Source organism: Puma concolor, chromosome D1 (assembly GCF_028749965.1).
Source record: "Puma concolor isolate L17-30 chromosome D1, mPumCon1.1.hap2, whole genome shotgun sequence".
NCBI classification, from domain to species: domain Eukaryota; kingdom Metazoa; phylum Chordata; class Mammalia; order Carnivora; family Felidae; genus Puma; species Puma concolor.
Window position 1 is genome coordinate 28,966,209 of NC_141676.1, and position 25,727 is coordinate 28,991,935.

The following is a 25,727-nucleotide window of genomic DNA, read 5'->3' on the forward strand; positions in this document are numbered from 1 at the left end:
TTTTAAGACAATGAATGTCCAGACTGTAGTCAAATTGAAGTTTATGTTTTACTATGATTTGGATTTTTTCCAAAAAGAACAAAATTTTCTATATAGCATAAAAATTCATGTATCAGAAAGACTCAAAAGGCTGTTTTTCACTTTGTTCAAGTTTTGTTTCCAGGCATTAAGTGTGTCATACAGTTGTTGCCACTGCTGTTTTCCAAATGTCCGATGTGTACTGTGACTAAAAATTGAAAAATTAAAAACAATGTTAGTCAATCTTTTATCCTTCTGGCATTCTTTTACAATACTACACACTTGTATCTAGCCAAAAACAAGGTTAAATATACATAAAAGACATAAGCTTCTAATTCTCTTACGCTTCTAAATTATTTTTTAAAAATCTTTACCATATTGATGCTAAACGTTCTATTTTCCTGAACTACATACACCAGACACAAAAGTCATTAGTATTCTAGCCAATGCTGAGCCATTAAATGAAATGTGCTGGAAAATAGGACTCTTTCATTAAATAAGCTAATCACATTCAGTCTGAACTTTAATAAAATTATGATAAATAGCAACTATTTAACTACAGTCAACTGGTAAGAACACCACCTTCATTCTCTAAACATTTAAGTTGAAATAATCAGGACAAACTAAATTGTTCCACAAAATGCTGCAAAATCTTAAGTGTCTTACCTCACAACTACTTTCCTCTGGGTCTGATCAATTTTGCAGTAAACCATTTTAGTTCTTACCGCTGAAAAAAGATGGTTTACATGATATGTTATATGGAAAATTCCCAAGAAAAACAGCTAAGATATAAAACTAAGTAAACCACAATAAAACCTTACAATTTTCAAATATTTTACAAAGTGACTCTTTCAATCTAATAACAAGCACAGCAATGTGATGGAACCAAGAGGAAGGTCATGCATTTGTCCTATGGTTGCTGGGCAGGCAAATCTGCACTGAATATCATGTAGTTTTTATTACAAATTCTAAGTGTTCTCCCCTACAATCACATATGGGGGGGGATACTAATTTCCTACCTAATATTACTTCTTTTTGGACCATTTGAGACTTAGAGCATTAAAAAGAAACCATGTCAACACTTCTGTACGTTTTATTAATCCTGACCATACAATTCCCCTAACTTTCAAATTTAAAAAGCCCAGAAAGAAATTTCTAACAATTAAATCACTTTATAATGCAATTATTTCTGGCCATTTGTAAAAAACATAATGATCAATATTTACAGATCATTTAATATGTGCCAAGCATTGGGCTAAGTGCTTTACCTGCATTCATTCATTTAATCCTCACAACTACGTAGTAACTCCTACTTTTCTGTTTCACAGAAGAAGACTTGGCCCTCAAACTAGGTCTGATACTTAAAATCTAGGCTCTTAACCACTGTACTATACTGCCTAAAGGCCTTTATTCTGTATGATTTCAAGGGACAGAACACCAAAAATCACATAGCAATTTGTATTTCCAGTGAATTTTCACCCTGCTGCAAAAATAGTCTGCAAATGTACTAAACATACACATCTGCTGTAAGAGACTCTAGCTTTGTTAGCATATGACTCAGTTTCAAGATACAAACTCTTCTATTTGGCAAGGTAGAAGAGAAATTCTAGGAAAAAAATGAAAATGTTCTGCCTTACCATCAATAACAAATGCTTCAACATCATCAGCTCCAATCTGAAGTTCTTGCTGCATTGTATCAAAAGAAATTTCTTTATTTTCCACTGCCATTCCCATAAAAGTAAGCAGTCTCATTTTTGCCATATTCTGTTCATGTAATAGACCTGAATAACACAGGGGTAAAGCCTGATGAATATCCACAATAGTTAAAGATCTGAAGAATCACAACTATTGTGTCAAACTCTTGTGGAAGTCACTGTTAGAGCACTTACAGAGTAATTCTGACAAAGCTGCTTATATCTGCAAACCATAAACTGACCCCATAAATAAATTGTGGAATATCACAATTATTTTTCTAGAACCACATTTCTTTACTACTACACTGCCACAGGTGATAGGTTCAAAATTAAGAACTTTGGATAGGAACAAAGTTCTGGGCTACAGGGGCACCTGAGTGGCTCAGTCAGTTAAGCACCTGACTTTGGCCAGGTCATGATCTCACGGCTCATGAGTTCGAGCCCTGCGTTGGGCTCTGTGCTGACAGCCTGGAGCTGCTTAGGATTCTGTATCTCCTTCTCTCTCTGCCCCTGCCCCGCTCATGCTCTGTCTTCTCTCTCTCAAGAATAAAATAAACATTAAAAAAAAAAGAATGGGCTATAAAATGGTATTTTTTAAGCCCTTAAAGTTCTGCACATTTTACACGTTTTAGTTATACATTTTAGTAGATAAAATGTACAAAGTTCATTTCATAAGAACATTTTTACTTAAACTTTTTATTCTTTGTTCTCTATTTAAACACAGGATTCCTTATCTAGTTTTTGTAAACATGAAGCCTTAAAATATTTTCATATACACTCAGTTACGAAAACATTCCATTTCCCTTTAGGTCACTTTGGATTTAACACTTAAGTCAAAACTGCAAAAGTGTGTTTATCATTTAACAATTACAGGCTGGGGCGCCTGGGTGGCTCAGTCGGTTAAGCGTCCGGCTTTGGCTCAGGTCATGATCTCACAGTCTGTGAGTTCGAGCCCCGCGTCGGGCTCTGTGCTGATAGCGCAGAGCCTGGAGCCTGCTTCAGATTCTGTGTCTTCCTCTCTCTCTGCCCCTCCCCTGCTCATGCTCTGCCTCTGTCTCAAAAATAAATAAAAACATTAAAAAAAAAAAAAAAAAACCAATTACAGGCTACACTGATTAGTACTAGATGAAATGGAACAGTACCATTAACAAGGATACTTGAAGTAGAAAACTGTACAAATAATTCAAATTCTGCCTTATAATTTCTAATGAAACCTACTGTTACAATTATTCAGATCACAAACAAGTGCTAAACCCAAAAGGAAACTTAACAAATTACCTAGTCCTGATGCTTTCACTTTAAAAAACAAGAAAATGAGGAGCGAAGAGATTAAATGACTGACGTGTAGTCAAAGTGACAGTACTAGGCTTAAAAAATACATCCGCTTATAACATAAACAACTAATAAACAAATAAATATTTACAAATCCTGAATATTCCAATTATTACCTGCTCCTAAGTGGAAAAAGCAGAATTATAACACAATATCCTACTTTCCTGATTTGATGCTAATTTATTAATTATATAAAACAAGCTTCCTAAATTAATCTAAAATTACACATTCCTTTTCTCTAAAATTTCAAATAATGTAAACTGAGCAAATGATCAATCATGTACCCTCTAATAATTAAGAGCCTCAAGTTTCTATTGTTAAAAAAGTTCTAAGCACTCCATAAATAAACTTGAAATTTATAACATATCTTAGCAGAAGACAAGGGAAGCCCATTAATATAGGACATAATCGTCTGTTAATTAGCTGTAATTATGATGCAGGCTTTCTATTTGGCACAGATTCAACAAAAACATGATGATCATAACTCAAATGAATGAGGTATCCAAGTAAGTATTGCTAACCGGGTTTAATGGAAATCTACAAGCATCAAAAAATCAATTAGTGCACATTAACCCTAATTAACAAATGCAAATTAGATGCTGATTAACTTTCTGAAGCAAGAAGGTAGCAACTGTATAACACCAGATTACATGTAGACATGTTAGGGCAATTCAGTTGACACAAGATAATGCTTACTGTTGGCCCAAGTTGTCAGTGTTAATAAAACAAAGTGTTTTTGATAAACTGATGCCACCTGTAGAATCCAGATATTCGTAACCAGACTCTGAGTTGCAATAAATGTTAGTAATACATGTAAAACCAAAAATACACACATTTAATAAGATGTTTTGCCTAAAGTATCTTTTACAAATTTCTAATAAAAGATCGCTAATTTGCATACATGTTCAAGAAACTAACGGCAAAATGGAGAATTTGATTTCAAGTTGGCACCATAAATTAGAAATGTTACTCTATGTTCTTCCTATCACAGAGAACTACTACTAAATATTTTCAAGTACAAGAAAATTCTTTAACATTCCCAGTTCTCTGGGTACACACAGTTCTCTTTTAGTATGATAAAATGATAGATACTCCTAAAGTTTCTAAAATATTTTCTGACATAAATATACATATAAATAACTCTTTTCTACTACCCTCTGTGTAGTTACAAGCTTGCCATATATTTAAAAATTTATCAGATAAATGAAGATTATTTCTAGAGTGAATTATGTAAAACCTGATCTGTCTTACACGTGGAAACTGGCATTTAAAAACATATCAAATTGATGATACTTTAAAACAAGACCCAAACTTAAAGCCATTAGAACTCTTGTTCTCAAAATCAAAACTATTAAGCCAGTGAAGTATGAGTTAAAGACTTGTAGAAAGCTGTGCTTTGTTTCATGAAACTAGAACATTACCTTTGAAGAGGAAGTCACAGTGTTCTGTCATATTTCAATTTTAAAGTTATAAAAAAATCTAATTTTATGGAAACATTTATTCATTACTAATATGTCAAAACCTTAATGCAGTAATAAAAAAATGTGCATCATTGAGCAATTTCTGCATTGTCACTGACCCTTGTCTTAAAATGCTGCAATATAGAAAACGTAATTTTAATGCATGCAATAGCTTATGAACCAGTGCTCCTTTGAAACAGTCAATTACACATCAATGGGGGAGTGTCAAAGTGTTAATTACTACTCCTTTTTCCTTGGTGCGTAAATAAAGAGGTTGCTGACATTAACATTCCATCACATAGCTTCATGCCACAAAACAAATTAACTGGGACAGAATGTGGTTTTCTGGGTCTAGTGCACCTGGCAAAGCATTCTACACAAACACACTTGCATCTACTTTATCTTGGGGTATTTCAAATGCCTTATTATGTTCAGAATAATTCAATCTTCCCCAATTCCAATGACTGCAGAAAAATGTACAAGGGATAGAAATTAATGATTACCAAATTGAGGACTAATAATATAATCAAAATAAATTATAAATGTATTTTTCATCTATGTCCCAAACCAGGAAACTAACAATTCAATATTAACATGGAAACTATAACCAACCTCTAAAGTATTCTGATTATTGCCTAGTAGAAAAACAAAGTACCTTAGTTTCATAGCTGACTTCACTCTCCAAAAAATGGCCGTTTTAAAACAATTTAAATCTGTTCAACTACAGATTTTCTAATTTTTCTCTTTGAATTTTAGTATGTTAAAATCATGCTCCAGAAGGAAATAAAATACTGAATGTATATAGAATTTGCTCAGTGAGGGTAAGATTAAATTCAACTTAACAAACACTAAGCTCTGATTATCTAGAAAGAAAACTCAAAGATTAAAATCATATAAAGCTAAGACTATGCTGTCTTCAACAAGCTGTAGTTAAGAAAGTTTCTCCCATCATGTAACTTCATTTCCAATTCCATCTACAGCTTCACTTAGATCTGCCTAACAATACCATACACTTCTAGAATTTGTTAATGGGTGGGGTGGGTGTGCACCAAGCATACAATATATTAGACGGGGGGAAAAAACCCATTTGCTTCAATTATGTAACTATGGCTTCTTTTTAAAAAAGCCCCAAAATGTAAGGAATAAAAGGTCATTTACAAACAAATAATTTGATTTTTTTTTTTCAACGTTTATTTATTTTTGGGACAGAGAGAGACAGAGCATGAACGGGGGAGGGGCAGAGAGAGAGGGAGACACAGAATCGGAAACAGGCTCCAGGCTCTGAGCCATCAGCCCAGAGCGCGACGCGGGGCTCGAACTCACGGACCGCGAGATCGTGACCTGGCTGAAGTCGGACGCTTAACCGACTGCGCCACCCAGGCGCCCCAATAATTTGATTTTAAATAAAGCAGCTTTAGTCATCAAAATTTTGTGAGCTATTAAAATGAGTACATCTAAAAGTTGCCATTATGATCAAACTAATGGTGATCCCTGAAGTTGCTTTTCTGCTCCATCCCCATCCACCATTTACAAACACATATATCAATGGAACTACTTCTATCTGAATCTCCTCTAAGCACCTGCTTCTTGCTAGAACTTTATTTCTAAGCAGGCTGATCTAGTAGATCTAGAAGAAAGGTCTAAAGTCCAAGAAGTTCTTATGGAGAGAAAAAAAGGCCCAGGTTCTCTGATTCCTAGTTTCATGTTCTTTCCACCACAAATGCTACCCTTTACACCTCCTTGGTTTCCAATTCCCAATTCATTCTGAGTAATCTTTTAAACTGTCCACCTAGGTTTGTTGTTGTTCTATCATACATGGTTAGGATAATCTATACAAAAGGCCACAGTCGTATCTGCTGGATCTCACCGTATATGTAAGCTCAAGAACAGCATGTTCCCATTTTTCTTTATACCCTTCCCAAGAATAAACTCCAAAACTTACCAAGTGAATCAATGAAGTCTTTATTATTCTGATAAAACTTGACATACGATGCCAACTTAGCACTCACAAAAATGGTTAAAAGCTACAGACAGAAAATAAAGATATAATATTCAATACAGAATCAAGATTTATACTCAAGATATTTTTAAGGCACTAAATCTCAGCAATAAAACTCTCTATGCTTCTTTTAGTGCAGAAATATCAATCTATTTGATAAAATTACCATTTAAACCATTTGCTTTCATTAAGACACACTTAGATGAAAGAATCAGTAAATTCAGTGAGCTCGAAGTGATTTACCCTCAGTAGTAAAGGCATAGTATAAATGGAAACTAACCCAAAATGTCTTTATTTATACTTGTACTTGAAAAGTGTGTTTACGTGTTTTTAAATATCAGATTTATGCTCCTAACTGGGGCTGGCTGACACCACATACAAGAAGAAATTTGTATTATTTAAGTTCATAACAGTCAGGCAAGTAAGGAGATGAAGGAAAGGGAGAAAGAACAGGTACATTCAGTGATTGGAAAAAAAGGCTGGTCCTAAATTTCATTCTGTTCCTGATATAAAAAGAATAAACAATGGTCTTCCCAGATCTAACAGTCATGCTCATGAATACAAAGAAAAAGAGCTCCGCTTTAGTATGTTACATTTAGAAAAGAATATTTTCCATATTAAAGTACTTACATCATGAATAAGCTCGCCTTCCAAAAATTTGACTGGTTTTAAAGTGAGAAGATGGTCAAAAAGAAATGCATTTGGATCTTTCAATGCTCGTACAATACACCTTAATTATAAAACAAAAATACAAGCTCAGTCCTGAGATTCAGGAACTTTTTTCCAACAGACTGCAAAATATATTTAATTCAGTAAAATATCTAAGAGTTCAATATATACACAGCATAAAAAAGTTACCGGATTGGGATTAAAACCAGCCAATAAATCTATTTGTCAGGTATATCTGTTTTAACAAAATAAAATAATAAAGTAGTTGCAGACAAAAATGTAGCTGGAGAGAAAGCATGGCCAAAGTAATCAAAGAGTAAGCAAAACAGCAGTGGCATCTTACCATGTGCCAGACACTGAGTTAAGTGCTTTACATGCATTACCTCACTTGATCCTCGCAACACCCCGGCAGACAGTATTATCATGCCATTTTATCAATGATGAAACAGGCTCAGAAAGAACTTACCCAATAAGTACTCATTAAGAGATGGAGTATTTGAATGTAGGCAGTCTTAACCTCAGTTAGAGATCTCATCCACAAACTATACTTTCTAGCAATACCTATCATGCACAGATCCCTGTGAAGCCACAACCTATAAAGAAGCTATTTCCGTTTTTAGATTTAAGAAACTGATTCTATTATTATTGCTACTAAATAGACCTAGGATTCTTTGAAGCCCTTATTCTCATTAGCAATGGGCTAAGTTTTAGCAAGCCACCAACTTTTCCTCATTTACAGACCTTAATATTAAGGTAAACCTTAGATTAAATTCTACTTCTCAGGTTGGGGTGATGACACCCATACCAGCCATACCCTAAACAGAAAATACCATGTGGCTATTCCACATGCGATCTATGGTTATTCCAATACCAAACCATGAATTTTGGTAGCTCTGGTGGAATCACCACAGAGCACACAGTACCAAATGGCTCTGGATCGCTGAGAGATGCAAACATGATTTCTGCTGTATGAGAAACACGGATGCTCAACCTCCAAGCTCCAGGCAGCCCCCATCAGAATGTGTTTAACATTACCTGTGGGCATCAACTCGAGCCTGGGAAGCGTTGTCCTCTGTGTAACTTCCCAGCAATTCCACCATGACTTTTGAAGCAGCATCACTAAAAAGAAATACTGCTTTAGGAATTTCAGAATATCTTACTGTCATCCATTCACTCAAAAATATTTACTATGTGCCAAGTACTATGCTGATGATAAATACAATGGTGCCCCAGAGACATGGTCCCTCTCTCTATGGGAAAAATCATGCAACTTTCCTTCTAGTAAGAAAGACCAAAAACTAAGGAAAAATTACAAGTGCCATGATGGTAACCACAAAACAAACAAACAAACAACAAAGAAACAGTAACAGATAGGCAAAGAGTAAAGAAAAAGGAATCCAAGTAGATCACTAAAGAAAGCCAACAAACCATGAAAGAACAAGGACTAGAGAAAATCTGTAGAAACCACCAGAAAATAACAAATTGGCAATAAATACATATTCATCAATAATTACTTTGAATGTAAATGGACTAAACAAGCCAATCAAAAGACACAAGGTGACACAGTGGATTAAAAAAACAAAACAGGACCCATCTATATGCTGCCTATAAGAGACTCATTTCAGATCACAAGGGCTTGCAGACTGAAAGGGGATGGAAAAACCTTTAACATGCAAATGGATGTCAAGAGAAAGCCAAGGTAGCATCAGACAGAAGTCTTTAAAAACAAAGACTGGGGGCGCCTGGGTGGCTCAGTCAGCTGAACGTCCGACTACGGCTCAGGTCATGATCTCATGGTTTGTGAGTTCGAGCCCCACGTCAGACTCTGTGCTGACAGCTCAGACCCTGGAGCCTACTTCGGATTCTGTTTCCCTCTCTCTCTGCCCCTCCCCTGCTCACGCTCTGTCTCTCCCTCTCTAAATAAATAAATAAACATTAAAAAAAATAAAAACAAAGACTGTACAAGACACAAAGGACACTACATAATCATAAATGGGACACTCCAAGAGAATATAATAATTATTAATATGTATGCACCCAACATGGGAGTAACCAAATATATGAAACCATTAATAACAAACATAAGAGAAAGAATTGATAGTAATACAATAATAATGATAGCAGGGGACTTCAACACTGCACTTACATCGAGGAAAAGATCATCCAAACAGAAAACCAACAAGGACACAGTGGCTTTGAATGACACACTGGACCAGATGGATTTAACAGACATATTCAGAACATTCCATCCTAAAACAGCAGAATACACATTCTTTTCAAGTGCACACAAAACATTCTCCAGAATAGATCACAGAATAGACCACAAAACAAGTCTCAACAAATTAAATTAAAAAGAAGTCGAAGCCATACCATGCATTTTTTTCTGACCACAACACTGTGAAACTAGAAATCAACCGTAAGAAAAAATCTGGGAAGAGCACAAATACATACAGGCTAAATAACATGCTACTAAACAATGAATCGGTCAACCAAGAAATCAAAGAAATCAAAAATTACATGGAAACAATCGAAAATGAAAACACAACAGTCCAAAATCTCTGGGATACAGAAAAAGTGGTTTTAGAGAGAAGTTTATAGTAAAACAGACCTACCACCTCAAAAGCAAGAAAAATTTCAAAAAAGCTAATTTTATAACTAAAGGAGCTAGAAAAAGAATAAAACCCACACCCAGCAAAAGGAAGGAAATAATAAAGATCAGAGCAGAAATAAATGATATAGGGGCACCTGGTGGGCTCAGGTTAAGCATCCGACTCTTGATTTTGGCTCAGGTCATGATCTCACGGTTCATGAGTTCAAGCCCCACATCAGGCTCTGCACAGACAGCGTGGAGCCTGCTTGTGATTCTCTCTCTCCCTTTCTCTGCCCCTCCCCTACTTGCTCTCTCAAAATAAATAAATAAACTTAAAAAAAAAAAAAAGATACAGAAACTAAAAAAACAGATCAACGAAACCAGGAGTTGGTTCTCAGAAAAGATCAACAAAATTGATAAACATCTAGCAAGACACAAAAAAAAAAAAAAAAGAGAGGATCCAAACAAAATCACTAAGAGGAGAAATAGCAACCAACACCACAGAAATAAACAACTGTAACAGAATAGTATAAAAACCTGCATGCCAACAAATTGAATAACTGAAGAAATGGATAAATTCCTAGAAACATATAACCTACCAAAACTAAACAAAATTTGAACAAGACCAATCACCATAAATGAAACTGAACCAGTAATTTTAAAACTCCCAAAAAACCAAAAAATCCAGGCCCAGGTGAATTCTACTGAACATTTAAAGAAGTATTAATACCTATTCTTCTCAAGCTATTCCAAAAAATAGAAAAGGAAAACTTCCAAATTTATTCTATGGGCTTGATACCAAAACCAATAAAGACATCACATATACAAAAAAGAAAACTACAGGCCAATATTGCTCATGACTATAGATGCAAAAATCCTCAACAAAGTATTAGCAAACTGAATCCAACAATACATTTAAAAAAATCACACTCCGGGGGTGCCTGGGTGGCTCAGTTAAGTGCCTGACTCTTGATTTCAGTGCAGGTCATGATTTCACAGTCGTGAGATTGAGCCCCACACAGGGCTCTATGCTGACAGTGCAGACCTTGCTTGAGCTTCTCACTCCTCTCTCTGCCCCTCCCCTGGTCACGTGTGCATGCATGCACATGCTCTTTCTCAAAATAAACAAACAAAAAACTCATACTCCGTGATCAAGTGGGATTCATTCCAGAAATGCAAGGGTGGTTCATATTTGCAAATCAATCTGATACATCACATCAATAAGAGAAAGGATAAGGACCATATGATCATTTCAACAGATGCAGAAAAAGCATTTAACAAAATACAACATCCATTCATCATGAAAACCCTCTGCAAAGCAGACCTAGAGGGAACGTAACTCAACATAATCAAGGCCTCATATGAAAAATCCACAGCCAACCAACATCATACTTAAACTGAGAGATTTTCCCTTAAGGCCAGGAACAAGACAAGGATGTCCACTCTCACCACTTTTATTCAACATAGTACTAGAAGCCCTAGCCACAGTAATCAGACAACATAAAAAATAAAAGGGATCCAAATTGGTAAGGAAGGAATAAAACTAATTTGCAGGTGACAGACACTATATATAAAAAACACAAGACTGAAAAAACTATCAGATGGATAAATAAATTCAGGAAAGCCACAGGAAACAAAATCAATGAACAGATATCTGTTGCTTTCATATATACTAATAATGATGCAGCAGAAAGAGAAATTAAGAAAACAATTTACAATCATACAAAAAACACTAAAATATCTAGGAATAAAATTAGGTGAAAAATCTGTATTCTGAAAACTATAAAACACTGACAAAGAAATTCAAGATGATGCAAAGATATAGAAAAGACATTACATGCTCATGGGTTAGAAGAACAAACACTGTTAAAATGTATACAACCCAAACCAATCCCCACATTTAATGTAATCCCTATCAAAATACTAACATTTTTTACAGAAAAAAAAATTTTTTACAGAACTAGAACAATTCTACAATTTGTATGGAACCACAAAAAACCCTGAGTAACCAAAGCAATCTTTAAAAGGAAACTAGAAGTATCACAATTCCAGATTTCAAGTTATATTACAAGGTGGTAAGAATTAAAACAGTATGGTATTGGGAAAAAATGATAAAAAAATAAAACCGTATGGTACTGGCATAGACAGATCAATGGAAACAGAAACTGACAAACCCACAATTATATGGTCAATTAATCTTCAACAAAGGAGTAAAGAATAACCAATAGGGAAGAAGACAGTCTCCTCAACAAATGGTGTTGTGGAAAAGAGCTACATGCAAAAGAATGAAACTGGACCACTTTCTTAAAACCATACACAAAAATAAACTCAAACTGGATTAAAAGTCTAAATGTGAGACCTGAAACCCTAATACTAGAGGGGACCGCTGGAAGGAATTTCTGACAGTGACTGTAGCAACATTTTTTAAGATATGTCTCCTGAGGCAAGAGAAATAAAAACAAAAATAAACTGATGGGACTACATCAAAATAAAAAGCTTCTTACAGCAAAAGAAACAATCAACAAAATGAAAAGACAACCTATGGAATGGGAGAAGATACTTGCAAATGACATATCTTTTAAATGGTTAGTATCTAAAATATATAAAGAACTGATACAACTCGACAACCCAAAAAACAAATAATCCCATTAAAAAATGGTAAAAGGCTTTCTCCAAAGAAGACATACAGATGGCAACCAACACATGCTCAGTATCATACATCATCAGGGAAATGCAAATCAAAACTACAATGGAATGTTACCTCATACCCATCAGAATGGCTAAAATAAAAAGCCAAAAAACAAGTGTTGGCGAGGATGTGGAGAAAAAAGAACCCTTGTGCACTGCTGACGGGAATGCAAACTTGGTGCAGCCACTGTGGAAAAACGGTATGGAGGTTCCTCAAGAGGTTAAAAAGAGAACTACCCTATGTTCTAGCAATCGCACTACTGGGTATCTACCCAAAGAATACAAAAACATTAATTCAAAGGATACATGCACCTGTATATTTATAGCAGCATTATTTACAACAGACAAACTATGGAAGCAGCCCGTGTCCATCAACTGATGAATGGATAAAGAAGATATATGTGTATGCATGTGTGTGTATGATATACTACATATACATGTGTGTATAATAGAATACTGTTCGATTGTGTGTTATATAAATAATACACACACAATCGAACATTATTCAGCCATAAAAAAGAATGAAATCTTGCCATCTGCAATGACATGGATAGAGCTAGAGTATAATAATACTATGTAAAATAAGTCAGAGAAAGACAAATACCATATGATCTCATGTACATGCAGAATTTAAGAAACAAATGAGCAAAGGGAAAGAGAGAGAGAAACCAAGAAACAGACTCTTAACTACAGACAAACTGATGATTACCAGAGGGGAGGTGGGTAGAAGGATGGGTGAAAATAGGGGGTGAGGATTAAAGAGTACACTTACCATGATGAAAAAAAATATAAATTGATAGAACACACACACACACACACGTGCTATGAAGGAAATAAATGGCGATGTAAAAGTAACAACACAGCACAGACAGGAAAGTACACAGGGAAAGTCTCTCTCTGAAGGATTGATACAGAAGCTGAAATCTAAAGGATATAAAATAATTGGCCATGAAAAGTGCTGGAGGTGGAGGGTTAGATAATTTTCCAGGCAAAGGGAAGACCAAGTACAGTATAAAGTCCCTAGGTGGAAAAAAAGTTTTGTGCCCTAAAAACCGTTAGGAAAGCATAGCTGTAGTAGAGCCAACACCATATATTCAAGTAACTTTACTAAAAATAGTCTTCCAATTAAATTATCCCTAAAACTGTGCAATTTTAACTGCAGTGAAAAGCACAAAATGCATTCATTCAATTTGAAGTCTTGGAAAATGTTTATCTTCACCCTTCATTTCTTCCTTTAAACCGATGAATTTTCAGACAGTTATAGAAAGCTAATTGGGAAAAGTCATTTTTTTTTCTTTGTTTCCTAAAAACACTTCCACACATCTGGATTCAACTTGGGTACAATCAGTAGGAGCTGTATCATTTATTTTAAAAAGTTAAATGGTATTTTTATTTTTTTCAAAGTTAAATGGTATTTTAAAACTTCCTACAAACCTAAGGTTTATTAAATCATACAAATGTAAATATAAAAGTAGTTAAATGGTAACCAGCATCTTAAATATAGTGAAAGAACTGTAAGAATTCAAAGAAAATTTTAAAGAAAAATTGCATTTTACTCGTTCATTATTTTGTGACACTCTATAAGCACATGTGCATTTCATTTTCCAGTTTTAGTAGTCACAGTATACTTCAATCTAATATATCTTACAGCTAAAGAAATCTAACTTCACAAATATCAGATAAAATAATCCATTTAAAGTACATAGTATCTGACATATAAGGACTCAAGAAATGTTACACGATTTGCACTCATCAACCACCAATATAAATAAAAGGGCAAGGTGAATCTCAGAATTCTAATTCAGAAGCAGGAAAAAAAATTACATTTTACGTGTATTGGGCAAAACCCAAATCTTAAAATTTAAAAGAGCAGTGTGACAGAAACTTTGTGTTTAAATAAAATGGCCATCCTCTTGTCCTTCCTTAGGGTGAGTACTAATTATCCATCCAATGCCCATAATGTGCCAAACACCTGGGGAATACACAATGGTTGACAAATAAGGTTCCTAGCCTTCAGTGAGTATACAACCTCACAAACCTTTCAACAAAGGGTGTTACATGCCATGATAAAAGTAGAGGGTGCTGTAGAAGAAAGGCACCTAACCTAAACATGACAATAGTGTTTTAGGCAGAGAAACAAAGTGGAGTATAGGTCTAGACCAAGGGCAGGCAAACTTTCTGTGAAAGGACAGACAGTAAATATTTTAGGTTTTGTAGGCTATATGGTCTCTGCTGCAACTACTCAAGTCTTGGCAAAAGCAGCTGTAGAAATATGTAAATGAGTAAATATGGCTATGTTCCATTAAAATTTTATGGACACTGACATTTGAATTTTGTATAATGTTCATATGTTATAAAATATTATTCTCCCTTTGGTTTTCTTTCTTAACCATTTTAAAACTATAAAAACCATTTTTAGCTTGGGGACCATAAAAAAAACGTGCCAGCCCCTGGTCCAGACTACAAAAGAGAAAGGTGCTTCTGCAGTTGACACAGGTTCACTAGGTCTCGGGTGTGATAACCAAGAAGAAGGCTGTGTTGGGGGGAAATGCAAGGAGGGAATATCCATATCAACAAAGCATAGTTTTTGTATGTCAATGCACCATACAAAAATAGCATGCCGCCAGCCCCAAATTACCTCAGTAGATAGGAGCCCAGGTCAGAAAGGTTTTGCATGCCTATGAATTTTGTAATGTATCCTGAAGAAAATGTGCTGGAAGTTGTGTTTCACAAAATCATGGTTACAGACTGGAGAAAATAAAAAGATTACACTTCAAAATGTCTCAGGAACATAAAGACTAATTTAGAAAGTAAATGAGGGGCGCCTGGGTGGCTCAGTCAGTTGAGCGTCAGACTTCAGCTCAGGTCATGATCTCATGGTTTGTGGGTTTGAGCCCCGCATCGGGCTGTGTACTGACAGCACAGAGCTTGGAGCCTGCTTCTGACTCTGTGTCTCCCTCTCTCTCTGGCCCTCCCCTATTTGCACTGTGTGTGTGTGTGTGTGTCTCTCTCTCTCAAAAATAAATAAACATTAAAAAAAAATTTTTTTTTTTTTAAACAAAACTTTCTGGCAGCTGTATTAAGAAAAGGCTGTAGGGGGACAAGACCCCAAACAGAGACCATTTGAGAGACTACTTCAATAATCTAAGTAAGAAATAATGGTAGCTTGGACCATAAGGTAACAGTGGAAGTAGTGAGAAGTGGGTCTGACTTTAGATTTATCAGGGCTGACAGGATTTGATATTGGATCAGATATGGAATATAAGACAAAAAGAAGAATCATGAAGAAATTCCAGCTTTGTGTTTTGATCAACTGGAAGTACAGAAATGGCATTTCCTGAGTTGGAGAAAATAAAAACAGATTTAGAAAGAAAAATCAATAGCTCACTTTTGCAGATGTTGTTTGAGATGTCTTTTCGGTATCTAAATGAAGCTGTTAACAGGAATAGGTATCTGGAGTTCAGAGAAGAAATAGAGGAGATAAATGTGAAAATCACCAGTATATATACAGTATTTAAAGGCATTTGGGGAGCCTGGGTGGCGCAGTCGGTTAAGCGCCCGACTTCAGCCAGGTCACGATCTCGCGGTCTGTGAGTTTGAGCCCCGCGTCAGGCTCTGGGCTGATGGCTCAGAGCCTGGAGCTTGTTTCCGATTCTGTGTCTCCCTCTCTCTCTGCCCCTCCCCCGTTCATTCTCTGTCTCTCTCTGTCCCAAAAATAAATAAACGTTGAAAAAAAAAAATTAATAGAAAAAAAAAATAAAGGCATGTACGGGCACCTGGGCGGCTCAGCTGGTTAGGCATCCAGCTCCTGATTTCAGCTCAGGTCATGATCATGATCTCATCGTGTGGGATTGAGCCCCGCATCAGGCTCTGCGCTGAAGGCACAGAGCCTGCTTGGGATTCTCTCTCTCCCTCTCTCTCTCTGCCCCATCCCCACATTCTCTCTCTCAGGATAAACAAACTTAAAAAAAAATAAAAATAAAGGCATGCAACTGAATGAGAGCACTCAGGCCACAGCTGCTTTCTCCACCAGGTGCCCTCCAAAGCATTTGCAAGTGCATGGGAGCTACTACAGCTGTTCTAAGGACTAGGAGACACCACTAGCATATTAGTAGGTGAGGCCAGGGTTGTGAAATGCCTTGCTCTGAATGTTAACAACCTAGCAACACAAAAACTGTTTCACTCAAAATACATTTGGTACTCAGCCTCCCCCAAAATCACAGCAAAATCAGAAACAACATGCACAGGGAATGAATGTAACTGAAAAGAAAAAGTCCCAGGAATAAGTTATCCTAATGTTTAGAGAAGAAGGAACCCATAAACAAGTTGTGAACGAAGAGAAGAATCAAGAGAGAGGAGCCCCTTGTAGATAAATGTAGAATCACTATGTTGTACACCTGAAATTAATATATGGTATGTCACCTACACTTCAATAAAGAGCGGGGAGGAAGAAGGAAGGAAGCCTCAAAAACCAACTGAAGACAGTGTTTCAAAAGGAAAGAATGATCATCTCTGACAAATGCTGCAGGTATTCTCTAGTATGTTAACACTGGGACAAGTCTAGTAGAGTGTATATGTCCTATTTCAATGTCTCTGAAAATTAAGTTTGGAATTTCTTAGAACCTTAGTCACTTCCCTTCTACATATAACAGACTAAAGACCTTCTGAACAGCAATCAGAGAAATCATCCAGTGAGTAGTCATCATCTCTGATAAGCGCTAGAAATTCAGAGGGAAACTGTTAACACTCATCATTTTAAATTACTCTACCAGAAAAAAGACTACCTTCTTAAAGGTGAGCTTGAAAAAGGAAAAGGAGAGAAGAATAATATCCAACTTTTAATGAGTGTTGTCTCAATGAGCACTTTAGATATTATCTTTTCAGCAACCCCACGAGACGTTAAGTACTTCTACTATTTCCACTTTGAAATTGGAAACTGAGGTACAGAGATATTAAGTAATTTATTTAGAATCATACAAGTAGAAAAGCCAAGACTTGAATCCTAGTAGTCTTGCTCCACAGCCCGCACATTTGAAATGTGAATGAAAATAAAGACTCTTTCTCTAACAGCTTTTAATGTTCTCTCCATTTGAAATGGTGTTTGTTATTAACTATTTACTCTTAACATTTTACTGACTACAGGCTAGAATCCTGCCATAAGTGTGAGAACATATAACAGACAGTAGTCACTGATCAGAATGAAACAGGCTATTAATACAAGATCCCCTGCTTCTCTTATACGACGTTCCAACTTTCACAACAAAAATTTCCTTCTATATTGTTAAATTTAACAAAAACTGCAAAAAGTTTACATTACTTAACATAAGAGAAACTTTGTTTACCCTCTCTAATATACTAAATACCCAGCACTAAAAGCCAGTATAAAAACTGTGCAACAAAACTAAAGGGAAGGCTGTTTACTTTTTCTAAAAGTATTTAACCACTATGTGAAAAGAGAAATTGAAAAGCTAAGTCAAAAAAGTAAGATTATCTTTCAACATTAGTTCTGAAAACTGAGCCAAACCTATCATTTGGTAAGCATCCCAAAGCTGGGTATATAGAATAAGTACTTTGGGCATGAAATTAGCTAGGCTGAATTACAAGCCTTAGAAACCCAAGACCTTGCAGAAGCCATTTAAATAGGTACTCATTTAGTAGAGTCTATTGCAAAATTTGATCTCGGAAGTACTGTTTATATAAGAGACTTTGTGGAAACTTTGATAAACCCTCACTATCATTAAACAGAAGTGGGAGCACTACACCCCATACTAAGACATCAAAGCATCATTAAACACCTTAGTCTAAAGTTATATACAGCTTTCAGATGAACAGCTGTACCATTTTTTGCAACAAAAGCAAGTTTTGCTTTTTAAAAAGCTGAAAGACGGGAAAAACTTTTAAACTTTGCAGTTATGTTTAACTTAGTAGATGAAATTTACAGAAATACATTTACAGCAACTCTGTGAAGAATAAAATAGAGCAAAATCACCCTACTTGTTTTTAAAAACAGCCTCAACTGCTATATTACCTGTGAAGTTTTAAGTTAGTACACCAATTCTGAGTACCTTTTCTTACAATCCACAAGTGCCTCATAAAGGAGCCTTAAAAGGGTATGTTTCTTTTCAGTGGTGAGGTTCCAATCAGAAATCCATTTTCTAACCTACAAGATTGACAAAAGCAGGAAATTTAGTGAACACAGCTGAACATACTTTCACCATTTAAAAGATAACTTCAGAACATACATATTTGCTATTTACTTTAGCCATAAATTAAATCTATACTTCATATATGCAGAACAAGTATTCCACATAATAACTTACCTGATCCAGCTCAGTTGGAATATACTGGATGGCCCCACAAGATGCTGCCACTTTAATGAGGCTGCAATATACTGTATATCTTACAGGAGTATTCTTATCCATCCCATGGAAAAGGTTGCTTAGCCTGGTTAACAAACAAATAATAAAACAGTGTTTGAGATCAGCAATTATGATGATTAAGTTGAGATTATTTGCTCTCAGGACAAATCTAAGACAAATACTATTAATACTTCACATTACAAGGAGGGAAATGGGGCACAGAAGGTTAAATGACTTGTCCAAGGTTACACTAATAAAAGCCACAGCTGACAGCCAAGTTCCAGAATTCTTGCTTTCAACCATTAAATGATAGTGACATAAAAAGAGACCCTTGAAAAACCAACCCTCTTTCAGTTCTTAACTTACAATTGCAGTCTCAGAGACGGGCGTTCACCTTCCCGAAATTTGACCAGCTTTTCACATAGGCTTTCAATCAGAGCTTCTTGCTTGTCCGGTTCCAGGATCAAGAGAAGTGATACCACGCTGTTCATCACACTTTCAACATCTATACATGTATGGATAACACAGTAGCAATGCTATCATACTTAACATGTCTAATTAAATATATATTTCCAGTGTTTTAAAACACCAAAGACCATTAAACATAAGACACTTTAGGAAGATGGACCTGGCTACTGTAAAACAGTTCAATAATGTGCATTATGCTAAACATATATTATATGTGAATTCAAATGAAACCAATTGTTATATAGCTAACATCCAGAAAGCAATTTGTACATTTTATTAAAGAAAAAAGAAATTATTATGTAAGGTTTAGTTTTCAACCAGTAGAAGACTGATTTACATGTCAAATACATGGCGTCAATTTTTATTGACAAAATATTCAATAATTTAGAAGTTATTGGTTAGGTCTTAGGCTAGAATGCTTTCCCAACTGAAAAAAACTTTTACATATAAACAGAAAACTATTTAAAAAATGAAACCTGGGGGCGCCTGGGTGGCGCAGTCGGTTGAGCGTCCGACTTCAGCCAGGTCACGATCTCGCGGTCCGTGAGTTCGAGCCCCGCATCGGCCTCTGGGCTGATGGCTCAGAGCCTGGAGCCTGTTTCCGATTCTGTGTCTCCCTCTCTGCCCCTCCCCCGTTCATGCTCTGTCTCTCGCTGTCCCCAAAATAAATAAATGTTGAAAATAAATAAATAAATAAATAAATAAATAAATAAATAAAAAATGAAACCTGTCAACTTCCTGAGTCATTGATTTTTGAGTGTAAGATACTGACTATATACCAAGTTTAATCTCAAACCTTAACTAAATAAAGATCACAAAATTCCCAACGTTCAAAATTTCCCATTTATGCCAATAAACAAGGAACTAGCCAATTAAGTAAGTGTCTTTTAGATTACTTGAAATTATATCCCATTTGATATTTAAAATTTTCAACGTTTTATTTATTTTTGTGAGAGAGAAACAAGAGTACAAGTGGGGGAGGGGCAGAGAGAAAGGGAGACCCAGAATCTGAAGAAGGCTCCAGGCTTTGAGCTGTCAGCACAGAGCCCAACGCAGGGCTTGAACTCACAAACCCTGAGATCATAACCCAAGCCAAAGTTGGATGCTTAACCGACAGAGCCACCCAGGTGCCCCTATCCGATTTGATATTAATATAAACCTATAAAAAGGCAAGAAGAGCTTCATTTTTCTTCAGTTCACCCTGAAATTATCAGTATTGAGTGTATGCACCTAACATTCAAAATACACAACTGATGTAAAAAAGATGTTTTATCAATATAGCTTACTTCGTAAGTATACAGATTTAGAATAAACCGAAAGTATATGCAAAGAGAAGATTAAAGACAAACAAGGTTTAACAGTTCTACAACAAATACAACTTACGAGAAAAATTTAAAAGTAGATCCTTTATGATCAGTAAGAAATATCACAAAAAATTAAAAACAAACCTTTATCATCTTCCTTCAGACATACATCACAAGCCTCAATAATCTGAGCCAAATCTACATGAAGTCCACCTTCTGCGTTCTCTTCTGAAATTTCAGCTCCTTTAGATTTCAGATAAGCTCGAAGTTCAGCAGCCTATTGAATCAAGTAAGACTGATAAACATCTATAAAACCGGCAATGCCAAAATTCAAAATCCCAAACCATTCTTTTTCGGGGGGGGGGGGGGGGGCGGGAGGAGGGAATGTAAATACTATACTTAACGATGACTTTAAATTTTTTTTTTTCAACGTTTATTTATTTTTGGGACAGAGAGAGACAGAGCACGAACGGGCGAGGGGCAGAGAGAGAGGGAGACACAGAATCGGAAACAGGCTCCAGGCTCTGAGCCATCAGCCCAGAGCCCGACGCGGGGCTCGAACTCACGGACCGTGAGATCGTGACCTGGTTGAAGTCGGACGCTTAACCGACTGCGCCACCCAGGCGCCCCGACGATGACTTTAAAGTATTATGCTGAAGTGCCTCTCCCCCACCTTAGGCCTCATCACAACCCCACAGGAGCCACAGATTTTCGACAAAACCAAGAGACTACACAAACCCACTATGGCCCACATGGATCACCTTCAGAATTTCTCTATCACCTATATGCTGTTGAACTTCCAGTGCATAAAAAACTTCTTTTTTGAGGAGCTTTTTTGAGGAGGGGGCTGTATGTGGAGGAGAATTAATCCGACCTGGTAAAAATTCAACTTGTTTTGAAGAAATGCAATTTTATTGCTACATAATATAGCTATCTTAAAAAGGTAGACATTTGCCATTACCTTGGCAAGTAGGTAATCATGTGTCAATAAAATGTCTGAGAACCTGAGACCAGCATTTTGGGAGACACAAAGATAAAAGCATGACGCCTTTGGGGCGCCTGGGTGGCGCAGTCGGTTAAGCGTCCGACTTCAGCCAGGTCAGGATCTCGCGGTCCGTGAGTTCGAGCCCCGCGTCAGGCTCTGGGCTGATGGCTCAGAGCCTGGAGCCTGTTTCCGATTCTGTGTCTCCCTCTCTCTCTGCCCCTCCCCCGTTCATGCTCTGTCTCTCTCTGTCCCCCAAAAAAATAAATAAAAAAACGTTGAAAAAAAAATTAAAAAAAAAAAAAAAGCATGATGCCTTTGAATGGTGTCTTGAATATAATACTTTTCAAACTGGATCTACTTTATAACTAATCTTTTAGAATGCAAAATACATATCAGGATCAGAGAGCACCTCTGGACCTAAAAAAACATAACTACAGTTTCGCATTCAGGTATTCAGACATTTTCTATTCTAATACATATATATTAATATTTAGTAAGTTGTTCTTTTGAGGCCTTGGTATTTATGGCAGCCAAACATGAATGTAGATGGTATTTAAAATAATAAAATGAAAAACTGAAACAGGGAGATGAAAGAATACCATTAATAAATGTATAGGTATCACATTTTCTAAGCCCACAAACATGTTTGGCTGCCTAAGAAAAGTACATTTTATCTGTAGGTCTGATGGTGTTACCCTTTCAAATAACAACATAGTAACTTCGCCTGTGAGTTGCTATTATAAACAAGATTTCATGAAACAAATGTCACCACAGAACACAAAAACACCACTGGGGAACATGTTTTCTATGAAGGAAACTGTCCAAAAAAACACACAAAAAAAGCATTCGTTCAGCTTCTGCTTTGTTGATACAAAGCAGATTCTTTCTAAGAATCATTCAATCAACAGTTTGTTTTTATCTGTCATGCTCACCGGCTCCAAGTGGCTGTAGAGAAGTACAAGTGAACGACAAAATTCTGAACTACATTTCTGAACTCTAATCAAACATAGAATTTGAAGTTAAATTTCTGAAGCAATCACATTAGCTACCTGAAAAGAATAGCTGGTGTCAAACTGTTGTATTACAAGAGTAGCATAACCTAAGTAGAAATGACACTTTAAAACTGAAATGTGGCCAATGACAAGAACTTCCTGTTCCCTGCTACAAATTCCCTCCTATGTTAAAATCAAATACTTTTTATGGGTAATCTAACAGCCAATTTGTTGCTAACATCACTCCATTAATATCCACATATGGGGTTTTTTCATGGTCTTCTACATTTTCCTTTCTAAGTGCTCAACTCCTTCCCTAGTCTTTTCTCCTCTCCCCCTTTCTTCGCTCTTCAGGGCTGAGAATGTGCACTTTTACCATGGGGGAGGGAGTGGGAATCCCATCTGTAATTCCACGAGATATCTTAGGGCAGTAATGGCGTTTTCTTCTATGGAAACGAAATTTCCATTTAAGTGGAGTAGCCAAAAATACAAAACAACACTTGCGATTTCACAGAATACGGTTTTCAGTTCTACAAAATCAACTTAGTGAAAATCGTTTCATATATGTTTTAACTCCCACCAACTAAAGTTTAACTTTTGTTATGGAAAAAAACTGAGAAATATTAAGCCATGCATACAAAAGACCAAGCCCGAAATAGGAAATTTTTAAATATTAGGATGGTTCACCACATGTGAGGGTGAAACTGACGTTCTATTTTCAGTTTTCGTAACTCTCACTCCTGCACAAGAAAGAAGATACGGCCTATGTATAAAAGTAGGGTCACCTGTGCCTCTGTGATCGCATAATAAAACCATTTTCACCTTTAGTACAAAATTACTTTACCCTAGTCTGCTAACGCTGTCTAAAGATTCGCCACCTCCCACTCCGGATGTGGCTGCATTTGGGAGGCGGAAGCAGACACCATTCCCAGTCAGTCAAAAAGTAGTGTCGTCAGAAGTGAATCGGGTTGGAAAAGTCCCGACGCCAACCAGGAAGCTAGCTGGGTGTAAAGTCTCGGGCCAAGCGCTGGAACGGGCGGCCGGCGTGCTAATGCTACTCCAGGCCACAAATTAGCGCCTTGCCTCACGGCCTCCTTATTCGCGTGTGTGATGTGATGTGCGGCTCTCAGCTCCGCGGCGACTCCGCGGGGCGGCGTCCCACCCGCCTGGTCCCGGCTCAGCCCCGACTCAGCCCCTCACACCCTTGAGGACTCCCCCAACCCCACCCTGACGGCGGTCGCGGCCCGGGAACACACCTGATCTTCCTCACTGATATCAATGAAGGCCGGGACGCTCATGGTGAAGGCCCAGGCACCGCGGTGGCTCCGCTCACAAAACCACGCCGACCGGAAAAGGGAGCTGCAGCGCGCGGAGGCGCCTCACAACCGCTTCCGGGTTACCCTGCGCTGATCTTATGAGGCGGGATCACCGGAATGGGCGGGGCTACGGGGCCAATCCCACGGCACTCTGGGGGCGGAGCAGTCGCGTTGGGGCGGGTTTCATAGGCAAGCTCCCGCGGTCTTCGTCCGGGCGCCCTTGCTTCTAACCTCTAGGATGATGTCGCTTGTTACCCTTCGCGTTAACTCCTGTCTTGCGCTTTAGCGCACCTCCTTTTTGAAATCTATTCGGTCAATAAAACCTGTGCTCAAAATAGTCGTTCTTTTGCAGCCACTCCCCTCTGCCAGCCAGTCTCCCAGACCTCACTGAAGGGTGCCTCGCGTTTTGCTCCCTCCAGCCACCAAGACTTGGCTCTTGGCAGTCCTAAAGAGGCTTCAAGTTTTCAGTTTTTTTGCTGAGCCCGACAGTTTTTTTCGACTTAAAATTTATCCCACTTTTCAGAGCGTATTGAGGGACTTGCTACCAGGCTGTGTTCTCTAAGCTGGGGATAAACAGTAGCTTCCAAAAGAAGCGCCCTCATGCAGCTTACATTCCAGCGGGCGCCCAGAACGTAAACATTTCAAAGTAATTAGAAAGGCAGCCCTGGATGGCATCGTATTTTACCTCATGGCCTCCAGAGTAGAATTCCTAGGGATGGAATCCCCTGCTGCACCATTTCACATACGTATGATTTGGGGCAATTGCTTAACATCTGTGTTTTCAGATTCCTTTTGGAAAAATGAGAACAATTAAGTACTGCCGCTCCTGGATGGCTCAATAGGTTAAGCGTCTGACTTCTGATTTCAGCTCAGGTTCCTGAGTTAGAGCCCTGCATCAGGCTGCACTGACAGTGTGGAACCTGCTTGGGATTCTCTCTCTCTCCCCCCCTCTCTCCGCCTCTCCTCTGCTCATGCTCTCTCTCTCAAAATAAACAAAACATTAAAAAAATTAAAGAACAATTAAGTACTTATCTCATGGCGTTGTGAGGATTAAATAACTTAATATATAAAACACTTAAAAATAGTGAGCACTGAATGTATTAACTATTACTAAATACGTAATTCCTGTAACACGTTAACTAGCACTACCAAGGTAAAAGTCGAAGGGGGAGGGGAAGAAAAAACAAAGCAGGGAAAAAGGGTGGTGTGTGTAACGAGGTGTGTGCATGCCTTTTTAGATAGTGATGGAAGAAAATTGCTCAATTCATATTGAGAACTGAAGGAAATGAGCAAAGTATGAATGAAGAAACTTTCCTGCAGGAAAGCGTTTCATTCATAAGAACGGCAAGGAAGGGATGCAAGGTAGGGGCAAGCAGGTAGGTGGGCTGGATCTCGGAGGAGAGGAGAGAACAAATGAAATAACCATGGCCAGGTCATGGTCTCCTTGGCCATAACAAGAATTTTGGCTTTGACTCTTAGTGAATTGACAAGCCTTTGAGATGTTTTGAGCAAACTTAGCGTTTTTTGTAAAGGATCACTCTGGCAGGTGTATGGCAATTTGAGGTAAGTTGGACCAGGGTCAAAGTAGTGATGCCAGTTAGGAAGTTATTACAGAAAGTGGAGTGAGAGAAAATGGTGAGGTGGTGGTGAGAAACTGAATTCTAAATGTTTTAATGGTAAAACTGGTAAGATTTAATGACAGATCAGATGTGGGGTGTGAGAGAAAGAGAAATTCAAGGTGACTCCAAAGTTTTATCCTGAATTCAAGCCAATGCCTTCCATTATTCTGGGGCAAATTATCCTCTTACTTGAAAATGCAAGAAAACACAAAGAGGCCACCCACCAGAGCTGGT

General features: G+C 37.3%; 1 protein-coding gene across 1 annotated transcript; it reads right to left on the bottom strand.

The window, feature by feature from the left end:
* Positions 1–29: 29 nt before the first annotated feature.
* On the bottom strand, positions 30–23,971 carry EIF3M (eukaryotic translation initiation factor 3 subunit M). The gene is made up of 11 exons (XM_025928016.2): positions 23,815–23,971; positions 20,726–20,858; positions 19,176–19,314; positions 18,771–18,894; positions 18,516–18,610; positions 8,208–8,291; positions 7,134–7,233; positions 6,447–6,528; positions 1,656–1,799; positions 685–745; positions 30–226 (listed from the first exon to the last, which is right to left on the bottom strand). The coding sequence occupies exons 1-11, from the start codon at positions 23,854–23,856 to the stop codon at positions 106–108; spliced, it is 1,125 nt and encodes a 374-aa protein (XP_025783801.1). The 5' UTR covers positions 23,857–23,971; the 3' UTR covers positions 30–105.
* Positions 23,972–25,727: the final 1,756 nt, after the last annotated feature.